Source organism: Vulpes vulpes, chromosome 8 (assembly GCF_048418805.1).
Source record: "Vulpes vulpes isolate BD-2025 chromosome 8, VulVul3, whole genome shotgun sequence".
Lineage (NCBI taxonomy): Eukaryota > Metazoa > Chordata > Mammalia > Carnivora > Canidae > Vulpes > Vulpes vulpes.
In genome coordinates this window covers 57,814,708-57,827,877 of record NC_132787.1, presented here as the reverse complement: position 1 = coordinate 57,827,877, position 13,170 = coordinate 57,814,708, and the positions used below count along the sequence as shown (strand labels likewise).

Here is a 13,170-nt window from a genome sequence, read left to right as displayed (position 1 = left end):
AATGGGGGAGATGGAGTCGGAGTGCTGAGGGCAGGGAAGTCAACTGTGTCATCCATCAGCCTCCAGTGTGGAGCCAGGGCTGAGGCAGCTGATGAGGAAGCCCGGCTTCAGGGAGAGGAACCCCCTGCCTGCTGCCTTTCCCAGGGCCGGCCCTCCTCTAATTGCTTAGTTCTTTTTGTTACAATAACAGTTTTATTAGGACATAATTCACACACAGCACAAGCTACTCATTTGAAGTGTACAATTTGATGGTTTTAGTCTATTCACAGTTACACAATTAGTACAATATTAGGACATTTTCACCCCCTGAAAAAGAAACCAGATGCTCATCAGCAGTCACTCCTTCCCCTAACCCAATATCCTTCTCCCAACCCTAGGCCAGCAAGAATCTACTTTTTGGCTCTATAGATGTGCCTCTTCTGGACATTTTGTATGGAGGAAATTAAATAGCAGGTGGTCTCTTTGGATTGGCCTCTTTCACTGAGCATGTTTCCAAGACTCACCCATGTTATAGCACATACCAGACCTCATTGCTTTTTTTTTTTTTTTAAGTAGGCTCCATACCCAGCAGGGAGCCCAACGTGGTGTTTGAACTCACCACCTGAGTTCAAGACCTGAGCTGAAATCAAGAGTCAGACACTTAACCAATTGAGCCACCCAGGCACCCTCAGACCGTCAATACTTTTTATACTGACTACTATCCCATCGTATGGATATGCAACATTTATCTTTTCATCAGTTGATGGACATCTGGATTTTTTCCAGTATTGGGCTATTGTGAATCATGACTGTGAACATTCACATGCAAGTTTTTGTGTGGAATGTTTTTATTTCTCTTGAGTACATAGCAAGGAGTAAAATAGTTGGGTCATATGGTTATAATCCTTAGTTCTTTGTATATATTTCCATTTTAGGACTGAGTGCACTCAACAGAAACATCCATAAATCTGTTTGCCTCCCACATACCCCATAGAACCTAGTGCCTACAAAGTGCTCAGTATGTAGTAGGTGCTCCACTGAGTCAAATGCTGCTTACAAGCAGGGCAAGAAGAGGCTAGAGAACTATCCACCAGATACTACAGTGTGTGTGTGTGTGTGTGTGTGTGTGTGTGTGTGTGTGTGTGTGTGTGGAGTATCACTGGTAATCTTGCAAGCAGTGGGGTGTGTGTGTGTGAGAGAGAGAGAGAGAGAGAGACAGCCTGATGGAGGCAGGTTCAAGAAGGAAAAAGAGAGGACTAAGAAAAAAGAAGTACAGATCATTTCTTTTGAGAAACTTTTCCGTTAAAGACAGTAGAAAACTGAGACAAGAGCTAGGCAGGGAAATGATTCAAGAATATTTTGGTTTTTTGAAGATATGAGAAATGACAGTATGTTTGTATGAGGTAGCAGAAAGGTCAATGCTGATGATGCAGGAGAGAGGTGGACAAGGAGGGTGATGTCCTGAAGTAGATGAGGGCAGGTAGGATCCTGCGCATGAGCAGTGTTATAGGCAGAAATTTTGTCCTAAGACTCATATGTTGAGACCCTAACCCCAGTGTGACTCTATTTGGAGAAAGGACCTGGGAGGAGGTGACAGAGGTTCAATGAGGTCATAGGGGTAGAAACCTGCTCTGATAGAGCTGCTGCCCTGAGAAGAGGAGACACCAGGACTCTTCTCCCAGCTGTGAGGACACGGTGAGAAGGCAGCCACCTGCAAGCTGGGAAGAGAGCCCTCACCGGGAGCCGAAGCAGCCAGCACCTTGATCTTGGACTTTCCAGCCTCTAGGACTGTGAGAAAAGAAGTTACTGCCTTTTAGGTCACCTCGTCTATGGTAGTTTGTCACGGAGGCCCCAGCAGACTAAGACAAGGGGAGACACTGGTTTTGGGAGGAACATGGAAGGTTCATGGTCAGTCACGAGAGGGGAGGCAAAGAACATGGTTGGCAATGCTGCTGGGTGTGTGGACACGTGGTGGGAGGTTCTTCTAGATGCTTTTGTTTTCGGTGACAGAGGAGGCGAGGTGAGTAGCCAAGCACAAGGACCCAGGGCTACAAGTCTAGGAAGGGAGATGAGGAGACAGTGAGCGGGCCAGGGTGATGCAATAACGCCATCTGGGAGCCACTGGGAACCCCTCGGGGGTCTGTGGTCCCTAAGATGACACTCCTCAGCCCTGTGCTGTCCTGCCTGTGCAGCAGCTCAGGTATGAGGAGGGAACCAGCAGAGGTGACTCCACACACGGTTGGGATCTGGCCAAGTGAGGACAAGCAGGGGGGTGAAAAGAGTGAAGGTAGCAGAGTCCCTCTCGTGATGAACAGGGAGACCCCGCTTGTTTCGGGAAATGAGAAGTCCCAGTGTCTGTGGGCCAGTGAGAGGCAGTGGGGTCACTGGCTTGCAAGACCTGGTGGGGCTGCAGGGTCTGTGGAGTGGGGTCCTCACAAAGAGACACACAAGACAGAGTGGAGCGGGATGCTTGTAATGGAGACTGTGAGGGGCTGCAGGCATTGGTGGTGGAAGGTCAGGGGCAAGACCAGGGCGGTGGCTGCTGGGAAGGGAGGAGGACAAGGTGCTTGGGGCAGGCCATGCCCAGGCCCTGGTTTGGAGGTTCTGAAAGCACACTCAGTTTCTGAAGGCTGGAGTGTTAGGAAAGAGTGTTCTGGACCTAGTGCTAAAATCTCCACAGGCTAAGGAGTAATAAAAAGATCGAGAAAAGGGGGACATCTGATGCTGGTGATCGGTTGGTTTGCCCATTGGAAATAAGGATGGAGGCATGGGCTCGAAGCAGGCAGAAGCCAGCAGGACACTGGTCCGCACTCTTGCCCAGTGTCCCAGGGGTACAGGAGAGAAAGCTGCAGGCCCTAGACAGGGCCTCAGGAAGCAGCACCCCTGGGGAGGTCAGGTTTCAGTGAGTACAGAAAAGTGAAGGGAACATGCATAGCAGAGAACACAAGGAATTTTGCTGTTGCTGGAGGGGCTGAAAAGGGCCTTTCAGAGCATATAGCGATGAAGCCTATATACTGGAAGGTAAAGGATGTCCTGGGAGTCCCCACAGGACCTGGAATGAAGGGTTTCACAAGATCAGCCCGATACAAACTTTGATTGGAAGCTTTGCTGGCCAGACGTGGGAGGACTATGGAGAAGTAGGGGTCCTCCCAGGAGTACTCAGGGCTCCCACGTCCCCACCTCATTCTTACTGAAAGTTGTGGGGGACCCAGATAGAGCTGTTCCATGGGGCTCCTTTCAATGCACTTTGCCTTAGTGTAAAAAAGCGATGTTTCCTCTTTTAGGCAGAAGACTCTTATGTGACAGGAGTCCCAGGGGTGGTGTGGGTTCAGGAGCTCAAGGCCTAGCATGTTGGCATATACAATGGCTACCCGAGGGCCAGCCAGGGCCATCCACTTCCTCATTCAAGAGTCTGCTGTTCTGCATTTATATGGGATTTCACAGTTTTTAAGAGTTCTCTGCTGTCTCCCTGCCCACGTGACAACTAACACCAGACACTGAATGAGTTAGGAGATCTTAATGAGACAAGCCTCCTCATGTTTAGATGGTGGTGGTCTGGTCTCAGCAAAATAAACCAGAGACCCATGTGTTCTTGCCTTCAGTCAAAAGCCACGGACCCAGCACATGGCAAGTATCTTGCCCATCTCCTCTCTCACTCCACTGCCAATTCCACAATGAACCTTTCCCCTCTAAAACAAAAGGGAAGTGGAAGACAGATTTTAGGATAAAGCCTTTACCTTCTGAGGTATGTGATCATATTTTTCTGACTTAAGAGGAAAAGAAAATGCCAAACTACCTACTGCTTATGTACATATTTACACCAAGTTACATATATTTACAACTTTATATGCAATATAAAATTTGTAGTAAAAAATTTCAAGATAAAAGTCACTTATAGTATCTAGTCATAGACTGTAAGAGGCATAGAATAGATACTGATGCTGGCTGTTGGGTGATATTGCTTCCAAAACAGAATATTCTGATGAGGGACCACTTCAGATTAAATTTCCAAAATTTCCTTGAAGATGATGTAATACTTGAATGGTTAATCAGATGGCTTTCCATTCCGTTATTTAAATAACTTAGTAACTATACATTTCATCTTGTAGTACCGGTCAGCTGGAGCTATAAAAAAAAAGAAAAAAAAAAAAGGTCTCATGTTAGTAACTCGTAAGATGCAGACCAAGAGTAGTTACCCTCCTACTGTAATGTGAGTAGCCCTTTTACCATATAACCATCAAAACCAAGGGCTCAGGACGCCTGGATGGCTCAGTGGTTGAGTGTCTGCCTTCTGCTCAGGGCATGATCGCAGAGTCCTGGGATCTAGTCCCACATGGGAGCCTGCTTCTCCCTCTGCCTGTGTCTCTACCTCTCTGTCTGTGTCTCTCATGAATAAATAAATAAAACAAAACAAAACAAAAAAAAAAACAAACTAAACCAAGGGCTCTGGGGAGTGGAGATGGAGGGAAACCAGTCTTAGGGCCTCCTGGGATGGTGGCTAGAAGTCTACATGATGTACTACCTTCAGCGCTAAGCACTCATCCTAAGCCCCATCTCCTCCAACCAACTCAGTCTTTGGTTGAATTTAGCTTTGGTTCAATTTAGCTTTTCAGAACCTTTGGTCCAATTTAGCTTTTAAGAACCTTCCTGCTCAAGAACCTACAATGGCTTTGGGTGTCATGGAAATCTCCAAAGAACACAGCTGAGCCTTCAGAACCTAGAGTTCCCAAAATGCCTATACTCCACTGGTGACCAGAGATCTTAAAGACTCTAGTGCTTACTCTTTACGATCTCTGGTTATGTTTTTCTTATTCCTCAGCCTCTCTTCCTGAGTCATTTCTGTGGTGATAATAGAACCACCCCAATTAGCTCAGAGGTTAGCTCAGAGGAAATGGCCCCAGCACAAGGCTGCAGAATTGCTTGGCCACGCCCTCCTAAAAGGAGGCTCCAGTTCTTGCTTCGTGCCCTCCCTCCAAGTGTAGGGACTTCATAGGTCAGAGCAGATGGGATGGGTGCACCCAGACCAGACCAGAGTTCCCAAAATATCTATACTCCACTGGTGACCAGAGATCCCAAAGACTCCAGTGTTCACTCTTTATGATCTCTGGTTACAAGTCTTCCTTGTTAGGAATCTCACAGAACATGGAAATGGGTGCTGTGAATTTTTGAGGGGGATGAAGTGAGAGGTGCTCTGTCAACATGTCTGGGCAGGCTCAGGGCTCCTTAGAGCAAAACAGTGGGTGCAGGGGTAGATGCCTGGTTGCTCCCAGCCTCCTGCCCCTGGGGCTCTCCTCACCCACGCCCACACCTGTCACAATGACTGCCAAGGAATCAGGCCTGCCTCTCCAGCTCACCTAGCAGGTACAGACATGGCCCTGCAGACTGCGAGTCTGTCTTCCCAGAGAACGGGGCTCTCTGCTCCCTTTGTAACTTGGTTGACTTTGTGACCTGTTTTCCAGGCATTTACACGAAAACAGAGACTACCAGCACTCCTGGAAATTGCCGACATTGAGCAATTGGGTAAGAGGTATAATACCATGTCCATTTTCCCTCAGAGAAACTGGGGCTAGCTCTTTTAGACACTGTCCTCACAGAGATGTGACAATTTAGCTTTTGCTCCTGGTTCTGCTTGTCCCCTCCCCACTACTCTTCCAACCCTTACTCCTCCACTATACATGTAGCTCTTTAAAAAGAGAGTTTAGGGAACTTCCCCTTGAGCCACATGGGCTCTTTAAATTTAAAAATTATTATGTAGTAGGTAGGAAACACACAAAGTACAAAATTTGAATAGTAAGCAAAAATGCACCAAGAAGTGTAAGCTTCTATGCCCAGCCCCAAGCTACCCAGGTCTTTCCCCAGGATGTCACCTCAGATGTCACTTTTACCTTCCTAGACTCATTACCCCGAAGCAGTGCTCATCATGCTTTTCAGAACCTTCCTGCTCAAGAACCTACAATGGCTCCCTATTCCCGTATCACTTCATCTTAAGGCCCCTGACTTCAATCTTTTGCCACCTGTTCAGCTTGATGTGACGTGGGCCAATCTCTCCATCAAATAGACCATGAGGATTTAGTTCCCCTCCATGTCCTTGCCTCTGCTGCCTCTCCCAGCTAGACTGCCTTTTCCATTCTACCCCTGCTTTGAAGATCTAGCTCACGTTCTATTCCTCTCACAGTCTTCATGATTATTCTGGTGTCTTGGCCTCCCCTTGGCTGGCTGCCCAGCCCTGACCGTCCACATCACACATTCTGGCCCATGACTCCGTGCCTAGCCCTTTGAGCTGGTCGTGTCCTCATCCATTCTCTCCAGTGTGCCCACAAGCTTCTTGAGCCTGGAAGCCCTCACATATCCTTTCTCTGAGTCCCATACAATGTCTAGCCTCCCTAGGTCCATGCTCTCAAGCCATTAGCTAACACCGTGCCTGGCCTCACTGGAGTAACCTCCGTGAAAGTGTGCTGAATGAACAGAGCATGAGTTCTGGGAGACCCCATCGCCTCTCCCAGTGGCCCTGGCTCACAGCCCTACTCGAACCACAGTCGGCAGTCGTGGTTCCGATAGCCACCCCTCCACCATAACCAGCTGGGTCTCAGCACAGGCCTCCCTGGAATCTCGCCCTCCCCTGGCACTCATGCTTCCTGCTGAAAAACTCTTAACACCCACATCTGACCACAGCCCCTCATCCTCTTTCTCTCCACTTCCCTGCTGGCACACCTGTTCCTCACCTCACCCGCTGTTGCTCAAACCCCCTCCAGCCCCCTCCGCATGGCCTCCTGGCCCAGCAGCCTCTCACAGCCTCACTGGGAGGCTCACAGAGCTGCCCCAAGGTTCCTGCCATAGCCAGCTTCCCTGGTAACTAGAGGTGCCCTGCCCAGGAGCTGAGGAGAAGGGGAACCTCAGAGCCCACGGGCCCCACTGCACACAGGTGCCGGCTGCTGGGCTGCGGTTCTTCCTCATTCCCACTCCAACCACCGACCCCAGTGGCTTTCTTGAAAATCAGCAACTTGCTCAGCAGAGCCAAGGGTCTTGACCACCCATCCCCGTCCTTAGCCTCTCCTCGCCTTGATTACTCAGTGCCCCTCTCTGAGGATCTCTAGCAGCATGCGGCCCTGACTCTCCTCCCAGCCTTGTCCCCCCTAGCTCCTCCACCTCTGCCCATCACCAGAGGGCCTTGGCCTTGTCTTTCTGGATGACCTTAGATGCTTTGGGCATCAGCTACTGGCCTGAGGAAGATGCGCCCCTATCTGTAGCTCCAGCCCCAGCCCCTACAGCTACATTGGCAATTATGTGCTGGACATCATTACCCCAGGACTGTGCCTGCACCCCAGACTCAGCCTGTCACAGCACACACCAACCTTCTCAAACTGGAGCCCTGTCCTCTGCTATGCCTGCCAGTGCCGTCGTCTTCTGCACACCAAGCGTCAGAATCCCTGTCACTTCTGACTTCTTCTCTGAATAATAATACTCATACCATAACAGCATGATAGCATCTATTCAGCACCCTTCTGAGTCAGTCACTGTTCTCTGCATTTTATTTCTATTAACTTGTTGATACACATTGCTATTTCTAGGCTGTGATTACCTGCATGGTTACTCTGATCTCTGTACTATCATTATGCCTGTTTTCCATAGAAGAGAACTGAGGCGCAGAGAGTGGAAGTGACTCATCCGAGGCCCATGAGAGATGAGCTGGCAGGGACCTCCCCCACCCCCGGGAGCCTGCCCCCTGCAGCTGAAGTGTTCGTGAATATGACTACCACCCTTCCTCCTACACCTAGCCCTCCAGGGCCGCTTTGGCATGACCACCTTGATTCAGGCCCTCTCTGCTTGGCTGGGTTATTCCATTTGGCCACAAACCAGTGTCACTATCTGCAGCCTCTCGTCTGTTAATTCCCCTATGGTTTTTCTGAAGCATGGCTCTGCTCAGAAATCCTCAGTGATCCCCAGAAAAAAATGACACAAATCTCTTGGCAACTTTTTCTCAATATCTTGGCTTGGCTCAATCTGCCAGCCCAACCCCAGCTTCCTCTATTCACCGACATTGTCACTCTCTATGTGCCCTGTATAACCCTGAGCCTCTTCTCTTCTCCGTCATCCCCTAAAGCCCAGCTCCTGGGCCCCCGCCTCCTGACTGCCGAGGACCTGGCGGGGGACAGGGGTCCTTCTGGAACCTCCTTATGGCAGTTGAGTAAGCACTTTTACTGTTAACCATGTCTAGATCCTAGCTTTTGTTTGTGATACAGGCTCAGCTCTGACCCTGGCTCCCAATCCTTAATCCAGTTCTCTGGGGATGGGAGGGGGCGGACAGTCTAACCCTTGGTGTCGCAAGACCCAGATTTGAATCCCAGCTTGACTGCTTCTTAGCAACGGGACTGACTTCTCGTAGTTGCTGTCTGAAAGCAAGTGGTAATGACACCCCCGTGTGAGGCCCACTGAGAGGGTATGAGGAGGTGACACATGGGACTTGTCTCCTCCAGTGCTTGACACAGGTGGTGCTTGAGAAACAGTGGTGGGTGTCTCTGCTGATGGGACTTGTTACCATTCAAGACAAGCGACCAATACATAGAATGTGGTCCCCAAGGGGTAGGCACTTCACATTAGGGCTCTTCTGGTTCTGCTGCATGATACAAAATTTACCTGCCACACGGTCTGCAGGGTACTTACCTGGCTGTGACCGTTTCTCTGCCACATTTCAGATAAACTGCAAACAAAGAAATTTTCATCACAGTTAAAGGACTGAAAAGCAAAGCTAAAATCTATTATTTACTAACTGCTTGAGAGAGACCTGAATCTGGAGCACTCTAAACCACAGCCCCATCAAGGTGGTCTCCTGTTCTCCTAAATGCTTCAGTCAAGCTAACTACAGAGGCGGTCCAAAGAGGTGTCCCAACACTGGTCATTAGGTGATAGAAACAAAACCGAACACTGTTAAGAGAATGGTTATGTCTACAGCAGCTCATGCAGAAGGCTAAAAAGGAAGGGCAGCCTAGGATGATGTGGGCCAGCGCTGCCTCGGGATTATGTGAGCCACACAGGTAATTTTAAAATTTCAGTGGTCACATTACAAAGTAAAAAAGAACTGGGTGGAATTCATTTGCAAAATTTTTTTCATTTTGAAGATTCATTTTCATTTTGCATTTTGAAATCTTGATAACGTTCAAAATACCTTATTCAGTCGCCCCACATATCCAAAGCACTCTTATTTTAACATGGAATCAAGATAAATAGAACTAATGAGATACTTTGCAGTCCATCTTTAATACTGAGTCTTGTAAACCCAGTGCGTCTTCTAGATCTACGGCCCATCTCAGTTTGAACTCCCATGTATCAAGGGTTCAACAGCTGCATGTGACTCATGGCTACCATTTCGGTCAACGTGGTTTTGAACAGTAAGATATGGCTTCCACACGCGTACACATCAGTTTCTTCCCATCACAGGCAAGGGCCCTCGTCTGGAGCCACACTAGCCGTCCAGCGGCCTACGCCACAGGATTGGTGGAACTTGCACCAGTGTCTGGAGACCCCAGCTGATGCTGGAGCTGATTATGTTTCACTGACCCCCTCAGAAAGCTCCACCCTGAATGCCTCACTTCTTCCCAATTTATGGCTTTAAGCCGCTCATGTAAGGATTTTTTCAAGACACCTTTTTTTCAGATTATACAGTGCTACCCGTACTGATCATGGGAGTCATTTTCTCTCCATTGAATGGACTCTTTTTTCTTTTTTAGTTAAATCAGACAACTTTTTTGGAATTATGTGTGCACTCAGTACCATCTTTCTTTGGTTCAGGTATTCTGGTGATACACCCACAACCACCATGAGTGGAAAATGATTTTGGTTTCTGGAGACCAATCTGTTCAGGAGATGATGATTAACAATGATGCTGCTGTCTGTGGCTTAAAAATATTTATTTACAAGGAAATTTGAGCTCCCCAAGTATTTTACTCATTAGTAATGAAGCCTCAAAACTTTCTTCAGCTGATTTTTATATTGTATTTAGAGGAGAGTCAGCTGACTCGTAATCTATCACCTAGGGATCTTTGTGGTATTTGCAACCTATAACATGGAAACATGTGATGCCTGGGGCACCACATTCTAGTGGCAAAGGGCCACCAGAAGTCTAGGACAGCACTGACCAATTGAACTTTCTGCGATGATGGAATTCTCTATCTGGCTTGTCCCGTTATGGTAGCCACTAGCTCTGTGTGGCTACCGAGCACTTGATATGTGGATAATGCAAATGAAGAAAGAAATTTTAAGTTAAATTCAATTAATTGAATTTTATATTTAAACTATGATGCGGGGCAGCCCGGGTGGCTCAGCAGTTTAGAACCGCCTTTAGCCCTGGGTGTGATCCTGGAGACCCGGGATCGAGTCCCACGTCGGGCTTCCTTCATGGAGCCTGCTTCTTTCTCTGCTGTGTCTCTGGTTCTCTCTCTCTCTCTCTCTGTGTGTGTCTCTCATGAATAAATAAATAAAATCTTAAAAAAAAATAAACTATGATGCGTGGCCAGTGTCTATGGCACTGAACAGTGCAGGTCTAATTGGCAAACGTGGCCCAAGACATGAGTGTGAGATGACATGGGTCCTACATGCCATCACGAGCCTAAAAGCTTCCTCTTCAGCATTCCCTGTGGGAGTGACACATCAGTCCTGCAAATAGCCCTCTGGAGGAAGCTGATATGGAGAGCGTCCAGGCTGCAAGAACATCTAGTCCTCACATTTACAGCCTGGTCTGTGTCCTCTGGGACTTGAGGAGGGGCTTCTTGTCACCAGGAAAGAACAGGAGGGCAACAGATCGCCAGACCTCAGGGCACATGGCTTGCCTTCCAGGCTGGCCTGCATCTCTAGGGGACCAAGGATGGCTCAGGAAGGCAGTGCAGATAATACTGGGTCATTATTACCCACTCCAAGTCACCAAACCCATTAATAGCTGCCTCCTCTCCAGAACCTCCTTCTGGGCCAGAAGATATGGAAAGGATGGCTCTGGCAGCCAAGAGCAAGGAGTCCTTTGCAAAATTGAGTTTGGAGTCCAGAGATGTAATAAATGTTGAAGCAGACCACAAATAGAAGGAGGCCGTGGGACATCCAGTTGTGTTCCATGTCCTGAGGGCTCCTTCCACTTTAGGTCATGCAAAATCTTGGCAAACCTGGCACCCCAGCAACCTTGGACAATAAGCAACACACACACACACACACAAACAAAAGGCTTGGTTTCTTTCAAAATACCTAAAATTTCAGACTTTGTTTTTGTCTCCAAACTATTAATTTCCTGGCCTTTGAAAAATTAATTCAACTTTGAAACTTATTTTTTTAAAAAAGAAAGTATACTTACCTTTTATAAGCAGAACTGTAACTATTGCTACAAATATGAATACTCCTAGTATAACCCATCTGTTCCTTGAATTCCCTGGGAAAAAGAAAAGAAAAAAAGAAGACAGTAAGAAAGAAATACAATTAGCTGGACTGATCAAAACGAGATTCAGTTGATTCTCCTTATTTGCAGATTCTATATCTGCAATACACCTACGTATTAAAATGTACATGTCAACCCCACGCCAATAATCATAGCACGTTCATGGTCCCTGGAGGACACGTGCAGCGGGATGGTGGAAAATCTGATTTCCAGGTGTGCAAGTCCCCAGAGGAGGTCAAACTAGGCAATGCTCTACCTTCTTGTATCCTCTCCTCCAATGGAAACGTGTGTCCTATTCCTAGTCTGTGCAGTGCCACATTTTCCACACTTTTGTGCGTTCTGATGGCTATTTTCACTGTCTAAAACAGCCCCAAACATAGTGTTGAAGTGCTGTCTAGCATTCCTAAGTGCAAGAAGGCTGGGATGGACCTTACAAAAAAAATATGTGCGTTAGATATTCTTCATCTAGGCATAAGTCATGGTGCTGAGGGCTGTGAGTCTAATGTTAATGCATTAATAATACATAAATTGTCAGGGGTCTTTAAATAGAAACACACACAAAACAAGGTCATTTATTGATTTCTTGCCCAAAAACGTGTGATCAGAAGCTTGCAGGAACCTAACTCTGCATTTCCCAGAAGCAATGTTCAGTATTCACCAATTCTTTTTTTTTTTTATAGATTTATTTATTTATTCATGAGAGACACAGAGAGAGAGGCAGAGACATAGGCAGAGGGAGAAGCAGGCTCCATGCAGGGAGCCCAATGTGGGACTCGATCCCGGGACTCCAAGATCACGTCTTGGGCCGAAGGCAAGCGCTCAACTGCTGAGCCACCCAGGCATCCCAGTATTCACTAATTCTGTGTTCACAGTGATTTTATGACACACAACTACTCCAAATAAAGAGAATCAACTGTATTTATAAATAAACTTACTTGCACAAGGCTGACCCATAGCAAGCCCAGTGTTATTTCTTAGAAGATGCAAATATTACAGTAAGAGTGTTGTTTTCAGCTAGCCCACACTGCTTATGGCAGCTTAACTTAGCAGCACGCATTTGGTAGGGCAATTTGTCTGTTGTGTATAACAAGCCCTTAGTAAAATAGTTCGTCCTAAAGCAGCTAGACACCGTGCTAATTGATATGCGCACAGTCTCACTGAACCATTACAACACTGAGAGAGTGCTTTAACCTCTTGGTGTCTCGGCTTCCTCAAGGGGTAACTGTAAACGGGACGGATCAATATGCTTATGTCACTGGGCAGTTGGGAGCATTAACTGAGTTAATATCCTTGAGAACAGCTATTCGCTATCACCATCAACCTACTGAGTAGATGCTACTGATGTCTCTCCTAAGATCCTTTGGCCCTGCAAGTCTACTTCTAAGATGTTAACCTACAGAAACGATCAGTGATGTGCCCTTCCAAAAAAAACAAAAACAAACAAACAAAAAAAACCCAAAAACGTCACGGAGATATTTACTGCAGCTTTCCTGACAACATCAAGATGACAAAACAACCTAAATGTCTTCAATGGAAAAGTATGACACATTCACAAGGTGGACTCTATCCAGCTACTAAAAATCCAAAGGCGGAATACTTAAGCATATGGCAAAATGATCACAATGCACTGCTGGGGGGCCGGGGGTGGGGTCGCTAAGTCAAGCACCGGAATGAAAGAGAAGATGGGTGGGAGAGGCAAAGTGAAGGAATCCATGAGCATGAGAATGTGAACACACACCCTTTCCTCTTATTAGGAACACAGGTGGGTTAGAACCAAC

General features: G+C 47.3%; 1 protein-coding gene across 1 annotated transcript in view; it reads right to left on the bottom strand.

Moving 5' to 3' along the window:
• Nucleotides 1-809: 809 nt before the first annotated feature.
• The window catches only part of CD58 (CD58 molecule), a 41,947-nt gene continuing 29,586 nt past the window's right edge, over nucleotides 810-13,170 (bottom strand). The window contains exons 4-6 of the mRNA XM_025994633.2: nucleotides 11,312-11,386; nucleotides 8,641-8,677; nucleotides 810-4,104 (exon numbers count right to left, since the gene is read on the bottom strand). Coding sequence (XP_025850418.1) covers nucleotides 4,095-4,104; nucleotides 8,641-8,677; nucleotides 11,312-11,386 — 122 coding nt within the window. The 3' untranslated portion in view covers nucleotides 810-4,094. The remainder of the gene's footprint in view (nucleotides 4,105-8,640; nucleotides 8,678-11,311; nucleotides 11,387-13,170) is intronic.